The 12826-nt window shown below is 35.0% G+C and overlaps 2 protein-coding genes across 3 annotated transcripts in view; both read right to left on the bottom strand.

Annotated features, from left to right (window-relative positions):
* Positions 1–8216, bottom strand: part of LOC129870608 (kinesin-like protein KIN-7O) — a 28309-nt gene extending 20093 nt beyond the window's left edge. For both annotated transcript variants that reach the window (XM_055945426.1, XM_055945427.1), the window contains exons 1-13: positions 8044–8216; positions 7890–7979; positions 4560–4678; positions 3192–3305; positions 3012–3093; positions 2654–2721; positions 2502–2576; positions 2259–2404; positions 2079–2181; positions 1061–1141; positions 750–818; positions 606–665; positions 375–536 (exon numbers count right to left, since the gene is read on the bottom strand). In XM_055945426.1, the coding sequence (XP_055801401.1) occupies positions 375–536; positions 606–665; positions 750–818; positions 1061–1141; positions 2079–2181; positions 2259–2404; positions 2502–2576; positions 2654–2721; positions 3012–3093; positions 3192–3305; positions 4560–4678; positions 7890–7979; positions 8044–8167 (1293 nt within the window). In that variant the 5' untranslated portion in view covers positions 8168–8216. The remainder of the gene's footprint in view (positions 1–374; positions 537–605; positions 666–749; positions 819–1060; positions 1142–2078; positions 2182–2258; positions 2405–2501; positions 2577–2653; positions 2722–3011; positions 3094–3191; positions 3306–4559; positions 4679–7889; positions 7980–8043) is intronic.
* A 1124-nt stretch (positions 8217–9340) lies between these two features.
* On the bottom strand, positions 9341–10956 carry LOC129870839 (protein STRICTOSIDINE SYNTHASE-LIKE 10-like). The gene is made up of 3 exons (XM_055945715.1): positions 10551–10956; positions 10084–10347; positions 9341–10007 (listed from the first exon to the last, which is right to left on the bottom strand). The coding sequence occupies exons 1-3, from the start codon at positions 10859–10861 to the stop codon at positions 9437–9439; spliced, it is 1146 nt and encodes a 381-aa protein (XP_055801690.1). The 5' UTR covers positions 10862–10956; the 3' UTR covers positions 9341–9436.
* Positions 10957–12826: the final 1870 nt, after the last annotated feature.

The following is a 12826-nucleotide window of genomic DNA, read 5'->3' as shown; positions in this document are numbered from 1 at the left end:
CGTATACCAAAATAGAGTGGTTGAGAATATCAATTGTCTTCATGTACTCAGAAGGTAAGGGTTATGGCTAACAGTTGGTCTCGGATTCAAGGATCATAGAAGGAGAAAAAAAAAAGAAATATGATCCCAGTTACCTGATAAAAGAGATGGAAAAAGTACTTCTGCATTGAAAAATAATTTTAGTTTCCTTTATTGTCTTTGCTCTGCAGTAATTAGGTGGAAGTCCCGCATATATGTTAAAATTGAATCGGACTTGTCAACTTCACATTGTCAATTACTTCCAGCTTGTTGAACTCACACTCTTAAATAGTAGTGTTCTAGGAGGGATTCAAAAGCAATTGAAGCAAGGAAAAGATAGAAATTGACTAACTCACCTTTTTATAGGTATCACGACCCTCAACCCTATTTGAGCATAGCACCATAGAACTCAAGTTCTCAATTTTCTTGGCTTGCTCTTGTAGCCTCTTCTCCCTTTCAGCTTGAGCTTTCTTTTCCTCCTCCAATTCTAATGTAATTCGTTCCCGCTCCAATTCACTCTATTAAAATTTCACCCCTTTGAGACTCACAAAATTGCCAATGCTACTATAAAAGTAATCATCACAAACCTTCAGTAAAGTATTTCGAAGATTCAATATTTCTTCATCAAGATGTTCTGAATGTGATGCCTTCAATGGTTTCAAAAGTATAGGTTGGTCAACATATCAATGCAACCACTTCAAAATAACAAACGATGTGACTGCTTGCACAACCTGCAATTTAGCTCGCAACTCCTCAATCTCTGTCTTTTGACGCTTGAGCAATGCAGCATCAGTCAGTATCTGGAATATATAGATAGGTTAAGAGGCAAACAAAAGTGGACATAGTGTAAAGGTAAAAAGAAAGTACAAACCAGAAGAACCACAAACTAACAGCAGACATGAGTAAGTGGCATAAGGAAAGCTGAGTGATCGACTTGCTTTCTGGTGCAAGAATTAGGCATGCACTTCATCGATTCCATGTGAAAATTGTTTGAATTAATGAAAAGATATCATTGAGTGCAGAATGCAGTTAAATATCCAACCTCATTCACATGAACACAGTTTGTAACCCGCAATGCCCTGCTTGCAAATTGAAGACTACTTTTAGTCTCGTCGGCATGAATCTGGCATCAAGGAAAAAATGCATTATTAAAATAGAGAAAGGAAGACTGTAAGCATAAACCTAGCTTCAAACATAACAACAACAACAACCAAGTGAAATCCCACAACGTGGGGTAGCATCAAACATAAAGCCCCATAAAAAACAAAGGCAGAGAGAAAGATGAAAGAAAGAAGAATCATAAACAAATTGTCAGCCAAGCATAATTTACAAAATGGTTCACAAGTACAATATGTGATGAAAATAAAGTTCTGCATGCGATAAAGGTGGTCTCATTTCATATTTACCATGGTTAGGGCTAATTGAAAGGTACTCAAGCCCTTCACATTGAAAAATTAGATTAGACAGAATGATCCGGAGACCTTCTCGAGCTACTGTACAGAACAAGTTAGCAGCATTATGCGAAAAACAGAAGGCCAGTTCATCCACAGTAAATTTGTGTGTTCATTACATAATCATTTTGTTGAATAAATTGCTGAAAAACAAAAAATGATATCACGGTAGCACTATACTTTGTAAATCTTCAAAGGAAAAAACATGGAGAACTGCAGTGATGGTATACTAATTTGTAAGTCTAAAGGGAAAACACTAGGACACGATCATATAATTTCTGATACAAACAGACATGATTCTGAGGCATACATGCCTACCATTGTACATAAAGATTAGCATGGCAAGATCAGGGTAGCAATAGTTTCCATCAGTGGCAAATTGCTTTGTCATGAATTTTTTTTCATAATAAAAGATACTCCAAACAAGTTGACATGATAGACATTGAAAAAGCTTATTCTGTCTTTAAGCTCTCTAAAGAAATCAAAGAAGAGAAAATAAATTATGAAATAGAAGACTCAATATAGAATGTTGTGCACCAACACAGAGACTTAGGTATTTATAAGGTATTTTTCAGCCTACCATATATTTATTAAGCTCAGATAATTTACCTGGGCAAGAGTGATATTACATATAATGGCAGTGTTTGCATTTCCACCCAGTGCAGGTTGCAAGATACGCGTAAGTTTACTGTCCCGGTATGGAACGTGACCCCTGCAAGATTGCATGACAGATTAGTACAAGTAGGAGAACAGCTTTACAGAACCAACTACAACACATAACAAGCTTACCCCTGACTCTCGGCACCTTCACTCAGTTTTTTAATCACTGTTCCTAAAGTCATCAAGCTTTTGTTGATGTGGGAGCCTTCTTTTAGACGAACACCTTCAGCTCCGGTTTTGGCAGCACGTTCTGAACCAGCAAGATCCACTAGGTTCTGGGAAAATTTTGAGGGTAAAAGGAGTATCTTTGTAGTTTTTTCGACATTAATGATAGCATCTTAGAAGAGAATGTAAAAACTTTCCACTGCATACCAGAACAGATACACGGACTGCATCACAAGAATTGTCTGTTTTTGTATCTTCAGCCTTCTCCCTACTCTCAATTATCTATTAAGTATAAATACCAATTTTAGGACATGAACCTACTTTGAGTATCTTAGTATCGTCATTCAAGAATATCTTACCATCCGGAAAATTGTGTGTGATCTACTGCTATATAGATTCATATTAGTTTCTCCAATATGTCGATGAGCTGCAAAACAAATTGTGAAGACTGTTACTCTTGCTGAAGTTTTGACATAGGAATATTAATTTGAAAATAGAGTAGCTAATATTAAGGCAGAAGGATAACGAGATATGGATGCAGCACCTCTCTAAAGATGAAAACCAAATCTTTATGGACGGAAAAATTTGACAGTTTGCTCTCAAGACCAATACTTACCATGAAGCCTTAGTTATTAGAGGAATTGGAACCTATAAGACGGTTTCAAAAAATAATAATTACTGAGATGACATACGCAAATTGATGATACTTTAACTTACATTCTCCGAAATCCATGAGTTCAAGCACTTGATCAGGAGAGGCAACAATTTCCTCCCTTAAGCCAGCAACAAATATTCCCCGCTTCACACCAGATTTTCAAATAGGATGAAAGCCAAACTATCATGAAAGTTCATGTGCAACTATGAAACAATGATGTGAAACCAAAAATAATCCAATACCTCTATACTTTCATGGATTTGCAATTTCCGGTGCTCAGGGGCCAACAAATCATTTATCTCCTCATTATAGATTTCCATATATGACATCCGTAGAAGAAACTCTCTATCTATTTCCTACAATTTCAGGAGACTAAATCATACATGAGTACTTATAAAAAGGTTCAAAGAGTAGAACCGACGTTATGCACTGAAGAAGTTTTAAGGAATGAGCATATTGCACAAAATAACAGTGCAACATAATGTTGAAACTTACTTTTAGTTACTGCAGTAGTTTTTAGCAAAATAAGTTGTTTAGTTTAAATGAATTTGAATTTTAGTTAGGTTGTTTGAGTTGTTGAGATATTTTAGGTTGTTTTAGATTTCAAATTATGCAAATTATGTATTTTATGTTGGCTATTTAAAGACCCTCAATGCTTGATAAAATTATTGAAAGCAATTGAAAGACATTTCAATCCAAAGAGAGTCATTTTAACCCTTTTTTGCTGCCACATCTTTTAAAAAAACCAACACATCATTTAAAAGAGAACGGATGATAAGTCATTAAAAAAAGATATTTCATTAGTTGCTTAAGCTATTGAAAAAAAACCAGGAAATTAAACCAGCACAAACAGAAAAGGCTGTCATTTCCCTTATTAATCAAGGCAGCACCTTATCTATCAGGAAGTCACTTTCGGGCTCTTTCCTACATGGAAATGAATCTGACAATCAATCTTTCCCTAAATTGAGAGGTTTTATTTCAGGTAAAGCAGGGATCATGACTCTAAGGTTTAGCTTCAAATAGGTGAATGATCATTTCCTATCTTTCTATCGCCATGTTTTTTCCTGGTTTGATTCGATAGTAGGAACTCTTTTATAGAAGAGGTTAAACCTATGATAAGACTATTGGAGATATAAGGAATGAAGAGGATGATACCGGGGAGAGAGAGGAATGCAAGAAGGAATCTGGTTGACAATAAAGTCTTAGATAGCAAGTGTATAGACTCATAATTTGAGGATTCCCTAGTGTACTAAGCTGAAGCATAAGAATCTAATGTTTTGTGGCACACGTTGATGTAGCTGGGAGAATTGCTTTTCCTTGGAGTAGGTTAAAGACCAATTCACCAACTTTATACCTGTAAGTCCTGAAATACAGAGCAATTTTATAGAAAAATGAAAAAAAATATCAGAAAACAGCAACTGCAAGAACCACAAAATGACCTTAAGACTTGACAAATGACTCTGAATCGCTTTTATAGCGAGTTGTTTTCCAGTAAGAGAACTTATTTCTTTTCAATCGATTTGAAGTTGCAGATACAGTTATCATTTGAAGAATGTCAAAAATATGAAGGCGACATAAATGCCATTAATGGTTGAATGGCAATTCCAAACCTCTTCAATGAAATTAAACAGATCTTGCACAGACATAGGGATGACTCCAGGTTCATTTGTTGATCCTCTCATAGTATGTGTTTTTCCACTACTTGTCTGACCATATGCAAAAACAGTCCCTGCCAAAGAAGATAAGTAGGCCGATCAGTAGCTTAAAAGACATATTTGCTTTTTATAAAGTTAGGCGATATTATTAAAGCTAGTACCAAGAAGGCACTGCAAGAGATACAGAAAAAGACATTACAATGACACCATTACATCCTCAACACCATAGAGCTCAACGAAGTCAACAAAAATATGACATGTTTCCTCTATCATGTGCTCCCTATACCAGAAGAATAGACTATGTATGCTTTTATACTTTAGAAAAGAAGAGTATAATTCTGCTTGGGTTCGCCAGAATATCATCAAGCTAGGCAAAATGTTCGGAGCAGACTTCAAAGGGCATGAGGAGGAAGCTACGGAGCTACTCATGCAAATAGATGCTTGTAGACAAATCAGAAGAATGGAACCATGCACTGATATCAAAAAGGCAAAGTATAAAGGTGCCAATGAACTGAAGAACCTAACTACCTTTGATGTCAAATTCAAAGACAGTGCTGGGAGGAATAAGGGGGAAAGGAATGCATAAGCTGAACCATGAAGCTCAACCTTGTGTCATGGAATGTTAGGGGATTAAATGATGTGGGAAAAAGAAGGGTGATGAGGAACTGCATAGACCAATGGAAGGCTGATATCATATGTCTACATGAAACAAAATTACAGGGGGATTTACAAGATATTGTAAAACAAATATGTTGAGGAAGATGGATTAGATTCGCCTCTTGAGGCAAGTGGAACTAGAGGGGGAATCATTATATTATGGGATAGCAGGGTGTGGAAGGGAGAAACTCTACAAGTTGGTGCTTACACTCAGACATGCAGTTTTGAGGCTTTACTTCAAAATTTCACATGCCATATCTCAGGGGTCTATGCACCAAATTGTAAGGTGGAAAGGAAAGAGGTGGAATGAATAAGGAGGGGTCAGAGGATTAATGGAGGGGGCTTGGGCAATTTTTGGTGATTTTAATGTGTGCAGGTTCCCATCAGATAAAAGGACCTGTCAAAGAAGATCTAATGCCATTATAGAGTTCTCTGATACTATTAAGGATCTAGAGCCTATAGAATTAACACTGGAAGGTCAGTACACATGGTTCAAAGGAGATACACATACAGCAGCATCTAGAATAGACCGGATACTCTTCACTTTTGACTGGAGTGATCAATTTAACAAGTGGAAGTAGACTAAACTTCAAAGAATGACCTCAGATCATGTCCCAGTAGCTCTGTTTTGTGGACCATGGGAAAATAGTAAATCATACTTCAAGTTCAAGAACTGGTGGTAAAACACGGATGATTTTAGTGAGAAAATCAGTAATGGGTGGAACTGCTTCTCCTTCCCTGGAAGGCCAGACTACATCTTAGCATGTAAAATGAAAGCATTAAAAGAAAAGCTCAAGAAGTGGAGTAAAATTGAAAAGGGAAATTTGCAGATTCAAAGGTTCAATCTGCTTAACAAAATGGCAGATTTGGATACTTTGATGAACAACAGAGCATTGACAGAGGAAGAGGCTACTTTGAAGGTAGAGATCTTTATGGAGTATGAAGAACTGATCAAAAATGAAGAATATGCTTGGAGATAAAGGTCTAGAATCTTATGGTTGAAAGGAGACAACAATATAAAGTTCTTCCATAACTCTGCAAATGTCCATAAAAGAAGCAATCATATTGACCATTTGGAGATACAGGGAAAGATAATCAAGGAACCAAACAGAGTAAGGAAGGAAATCATACAGTTATATGAGAAACTGGTTTCTGAAAGAGAAAGATGGAGACTTGATGGAAATTTAGTGAATTGTCCTTCAATGTTAGAGGAAGAAAGGATACAATTACAGGCCAGATTTGAAGAGCATTAAGTTTATAAATGCTTGAAGTTGTACGCCATTGACAAAGCCCTGGGACCTGATGGTTACACCATGTGTTTCTTCCTCAAATACTTGGAAATTCTGAAATAGGACATCAAGGAGGCTTTCCATAACTTCTACGAGCAGGAAATGTTTGAGAAGAGCTTCAATGCCACCTATATTGCCTTGATCCCAAAAAAGAAAGGAGCAAAGGAACTTTAAAGACTTTAGGCCAATAAGCTTGATAGTTAGTCCGTGTGATTTGAAATCTGGTGTATAAGAAGAAAAGGGGTTTAGCTACTATTTTGAGAGAGCTTGAAGGTGACTTCCATTAACAAAGCTCTTGAGCTTTGATTTCAAGTTGGGCGCTATATTTGAATTTTCGAAGGTCGGGTTTCATTTGATAGAACCTGTTGGTGAAGAACATTTGAAGCTGAAAGATGTAATAGCCATTGATTTAAAGCTGAGAAATGTGAGTGATAACAGTCCACCATTAAAGCTGCGGAAAGCCCAATTTTAAATATTCGGATCGCCGCAAAAGGCTTCCATTTTAGGTGGATAGTATCTCAAATGAAGCGGGACGTAGAGAGGAGCTCAAATTTAACACTTTGAGTGAATTGGAGAAGTTTTCAAATGATTTAGTATGAAATTACAGCAGAAGGAGAGTTGCTGCAAATTTGAAATTTGCAAGAATAGTCCCAATTTCAACTTTATTCAAGACATGTGGCCCCTTCCTATTGGTTAGTAATGGCTCAATAATGTTCCCACGCGCCTTAGCAAAGTGGAGTCACGTAAAGTGTCACGTTGGCACAAAAGGAGTAAAAGAATACCGAAAAATTGAGTTTAGGGAAGTAATAGGACCCTAGTTAAGTTTAGGTGTGACGCTAGGATTTCACGTATAGTTCAAGGGAATACTTATGCATTATCCCTTTTTAAATTAGCAAACTCAAGTTAATTTCCCCGATTTGAGTTTGAGGGGCCTGTTAAAATATCAAGTGAACATTTCTCTAGATTAATACATGATATCAAAAATCCAGATACTTATTCTTTGTTTACCCAATGTTGGCCCCAATGTCATATTGTCCATGTTCCATATATCATGCGCTAGACATGCAGGAGGAGTTAGAATGTCCCACATGGATTGAGGTTGTTGTCTCCTTATATGGTCTTGGATAATTCTCACCGCTAACTCTTGAAGCTGAATTAGACTCGAGATACATATACTTGTTAATACTTCCTAAGCTTCTACGCTTATTCATTTGAAACCATGTCAAAAATTGCATTTGCTACTAAGTTGTTGAGGTTTCTCAAAAACCAGAAAAAGAACAATACTCCAATGCAAAATTCATAAAATACCAAGTTCAGTGTGAAAAGAAGCGTAAAATACCATTAAATCCTTGAATTGCAGCAGAAACAATATTTTTAGTTCGAGCTTTGTAGATTTCAAGTGTCGTGCATTCGTCCCCGAAAATTCTATCTGCATATATACCCAAAGATTGAGAAAAAGAAAAGGGGAAACCTAGAAGAGAAAGTGAGAGTACCAAATTCAAACTTGGCCGGCTGGTTGGGAATGAAGATAGAGTTGCCGGAGATTCGCCAGGGGCTGGACTTTGCATCTTCCGGCGACAGAGGCCTCGCTCTCACTGACACGTGGATTCTCTCCATCCTCACTCAGATTTGCTCACTTTCCCGCCCGCCAATCTTCAATTGGGGAAATTTTCAAAAATATAAAGCCTTTTGAAAATATTTAGAGCCTGAAACTGCTCATAAGTTAACTAAAAAAAAAATTATAAGCGCTTAAAATAAGTGCATTCAAATAAATTTAATTGTTTATTGAGATTTATTTTAAGTATAAAATAATTTTAAATTATTCAGTTAAATATTCAAAAAAAATTGAAAATAGCTTATAAGTAACTTATAAAATCCAAACAGGCTCTTAGGCTGGAGATGTGAATCAAAATTATAGTACTATTTTATTTGAAAAGTGCTCAAGCAAATTTTTCTAAATATTGAAGTCATTTCAACAATATTACATACAAGCTATATAATATTAACTACAGAAAATTTTTTGATACCAAACACATTGAAATAGGGAGAGAAGAGAGAGGAGAGCCAGACAGTTTATGTATCCAGATACATGCGAAAATCACACTAGATACATGTATATACAAATATAATTCAGATACATTCTGAAATATAATTAATAGGGAGAGAGGAGAGACGCGAGCGAAAGAATCAGATACATGTGAATCCACTTAGATACAGAATATCTTAAACAAATTACACTTAATTTTGATCACATGTATCCTCTGATATATATGTATCTGAACGCGCTACATACATATATCCGAAGTCCAAATTCTTATAAGATTCATAATATTGGAAACACTCATCAAAAAAATAATTTGCTCCTAAACTAGTGAAATTTGAGTTGTTTGCACATAATATGTTCAATTTTATACCAAGATTATTTTATCCGAGCCATAAAGGAATCCTTATAAAACTACGTAGAGGCCGTTTGAATTGGTTTATAAGCTGTTTTCAGCTTTTTTGAGTATTTGACTGGCCAACTTAAAGTCATTTTGTGCTTAAAATAAGCCCCAATAAATAGTTGGATTTATTTGGATGAACTTATTATAAGCAGTTTACAAGTTTAAAAAAAAAGTTGGTCTGCACTTATTTTAATTTTTTTAACTTATAAGCAGTTTTCAACTTATAAGTTGCTTAAAAATAAGTCAATCCAAACATGCTAGTATACTATAGACTACTTACAAGCTGATCAAATGTTCTTCTTCCCTAACCAAAGTATAGCAATAAAGGTTCTCAGCAGCTGCAAAGTAAGTTGGAATAGCAAATACTTAATTAATTAGACTAGTATAAATACTGAATAAGGAAGATTCATTTACTAACACAATAGAATAGTGATAATTTTCCTTAAAACAATTGATAAACTCCCAAAGAAGACATCATAACAGAGCTAATCCACAACTTTCCATTATCCTCCTCGTGAACTTCACTAATAAACCTCAACTTGTTCCCTTGAACATCTTCTAAAACCTCCAAAATTCCTCCCTCCTCACTTAACTTAATGACAGTAGCATGCGGCTGCCCTCCTACCAACAAGTTGTGCATTTGCTGGAAATTGAATTTCCTCAACAACATCTTGCCTAGCCACGAATTGGATATTATGAATCGGGCAAGTGGTGATTCCTTTGCGTGGAGTGCGACCCAAAATTCTCCTCTTGAATTAATTCTAACGTTGTCTGGAAATCCCGGAAGCTGAGCGAATGTGTCATGAGTTCCTACATTGGGGCCTTTAAGCCAATACCTTAGTATTCTACATGCTGAAGTTTCGGCTACTAGGAGGAAGGTCCGATCTTTGCTTAAGGCTACACCATTTGCAAAAGAAAGGCCTCTTAGTAGTATTGTTACTTGTTTGGTTGATTTATCATATTTCATCAGCCTGCCTGTCTTGTCCCCACTTGCAGTAGCAGCAACAAATTGCCTACATACACATATTTGATTTCTTGGAATAAAGTTACATTCTTGTATATATGTAATGTATGTACTGAATTAATTACCTGCGCTGGTAGATTGTGCTTGAATCCGTGAAGTAAATGACATGATCATGATCATCAATATCCAAGTCATTTGTGAAGAGCAGAGGCTGGCCTTCAAATTGTTGTACTAGTGGGGTAGCCAATCCTCCACTTGAGCCTACAACTTGGAGACCCAAGTAGGCATCAGCAATGTAAAGGTCTCCAGTTTCGTGATCAAATCGTAAGCCCAATGGCCTTCCGCATATATGCTCCATTTCAGGTGCAGACGCCCGGCTACAATTCTCCCTTCAACACAATCGTATTTATTATATTCAAAAATATGATATAGTAAACTTATCCTTTTTTTTAGTTACTGCGTTCCAAGTCAATATGAACGCAAATCAATATATTACTTCGGGATACCCCAAACTTGCTAGAGAAGCGATGATCTTATCAAGAAATGTACGTAGTGCGAGTAGAAAATAAAGTCATATAATATATATATTTACCTTTGGGAGGAGGTGACAGCAAAGTCAACCCAAGTTTGATCATGTTGTAGCCACTTAATAATGCGGCCATCAGCAACTCCGGTATAAGGCCCTTCACCATTTGGATCAAACGCAACACTTTCTGCTCCAAATGCCCCTAATTTCAATTGGATCATCTCCGCTTTTGAGAGGACATCTTGGGACCCTGCTATATTAATTGGACTAAACACATTATTCTCAGAGTCAGAGTCCGAATCCGAGGCAAAAACTAATGAGACAAGTGCGAGTGTTATAGCACACAACATGAGGAACTTCGAGGCCTTCATCATCATATGTACCCTTTGCTTGTTACAATCTAATGGTGATCGAAGGGATGGATGTTCAAGTTTCTCTCCACTCAATTTGGAATTTATTTGGAGTGGATTGGCTGCCTTCGACCACAATTAAAGTTACACCAAAGAATATTTTATATATACTTACTATATAAAATAAAAAGTCAACTTCTCCAATTATATATACTCTAAAATTTACTTTCCTTCTACTTTATTGTTTATATTAATAGTAGGATTTTTAGTCGAGAAATATTTTAAACATTTATTTTATTTTTAAGTCTAGAATCTACATCAATTACAAAATATTTAGTTTAGTATCTTTAAAGAAAAATAGCTTATTTCATTCTATTTAGATCTTTACAAATGCAAATGTAATTTTTTCTATATTTCTAACGCAAGAAATAAATATGATGAATGAATGCATAACATAATAAACAAAAGTCAACTTCTAGAAAGTACAAATTGGTCAAGAAGAGAATACATTTTAATATACAAACCACGTTTTAGGTTTTGTCAACACCCCCTACCCACATCCCTCTCTTATTTTTCAATTTTTACAGAAAGAGGGCAAGAAAAATAAATATGTCACTTCGTACGTCTGCATTAATTTTTGGGTTACTATTTCAAACAATCACAGAGTTGAAAGCTCTTAAAATCAAATGATAATTAATCGTTCTACATTTTATCACTTTGAATTTTCATTTTATTTTATTTTGTTCTATTGAGTATGAAGTTTATGAAATAATTAGAAATTATGAATTTATAATTTTAAATATGTTATGATATTAATGAATTGGAAATTTTAGTTTTTAATAAGAGAGCTGACTCGATTATTTTGTAGGAGAAATGTTTGACTTTGATTATTTGACTTTTCCCTAGCAAAATTTCAATTTATATGTTGTCTGTCTGTGTTCATTCTACTTGTGCTTGTAATATTGTACTTGGCTAGTTGGCTATTAGATAATATGATTTCATCCATCAACTTGACAAAAAGTCGAAAATAAAGTTCAATTTGACTAGTCCTTTCAATTTATTTTTTAAGCAAGATAAAGATAATGAAACGTGCAAATTGCTAAAACAATAAAATGAAAGTATGTACTCACTCGTTTCTTTTATTTATTAAATTTTGACTTGGCTCACATATTAAAATAATAATAATTGATATAGTGAATTTATCATTTTACCCCTATTAATTGATAGAGTTGAAAGTTCTTAAAATCAAATGATAATTAATCGTTCTACATTTTATCACTTTGAATTTTCATTTTATTTTATTTTGTTCTATTGAGTATGAAGTTTATGAAATAATTAGAGCTTTAAATATATTTAGAGCTTATTTCGATGGTTTTTTTTAAGCTTCTCATAAGCTGAAAATTGCGTATTATAAGCTTAAAAAAAAGCTAGGGTAGTCCAATTTTTTTTTTGGCTTATAGTTATATTCAAATTATAAGTTGTTTTAAATAAGTTAAGTCAAACAAATCCAATTATTTTTTGAGATTTATTTTAAGCACAAAATGACTTTAAATAGGCTAGTCAAACACTCAAAAAAAAACTGAAAACAACTTATAAGTCAATCCAAATAGGGTCTTACTCACTACATTTTTCAAATACATTAATTCAATGTTAATAAATTGAGGGTATAATAAGAAGTAAAAAAATGTTTTTTCTTGATTTGTCAAAATTCAAAGGGCAGCCCAGTGCACTAAAGCTCCCACTATGCGCGGGATCCGGGGAAGGGCCTGACCACAAGGGTCTATTGTACGCAGCCTTACCTTGCATTTCTGCCAGAGGCTGTTTCCAAAGCTTGAACCTGTGACATCCTGGTCACGTGATCTCCTGATTTGTCAAAATTGATAAGTAAAAAAGAAAATCAAATTATGAATTATTTGACAAGTAAATAGAAATGGAGGGAGTATATGCTTAGAGATTTTGTATGGTTTATGTTGTTTAGTATCCTACTTAAGG

Source organism: Solanum dulcamara, chromosome 10, assembly GCF_947179165.1.
Source record: "Solanum dulcamara chromosome 10, daSolDulc1.2, whole genome shotgun sequence".
NCBI classification, from domain to species: Eukaryota; Viridiplantae; Streptophyta; class Magnoliopsida; order Solanales; family Solanaceae; genus Solanum; species Solanum dulcamara.
This window is presented reverse-complemented; position numbering and strand designations above follow the sequence as displayed.

Excerpts from the sequence above, each read along its gene's own strand:
- LOC129870839 (XM_055945715.1), bottom strand. The coding sequence starts at position 10,861 with ATGATGATGAAGGCCTCGAAGTTCCTCATGTTGTGTGCTATAACACTC. Across the intron at positions 10,348-10,550 it reads GCTGTCACCTCCTCCCAAAG|GGAGAATTGTAGCCGGGCGT; the intron begins GTAAATATATAT and ends ATTGTGTTGAAG. Across the intron at positions 10,008-10,083 it reads AGCACAATCTACCAGCGCAG|GCAATTTGTTGCTGCTACTG; the intron begins GTAATTAATTCA and ends ATGTGTATGTAG.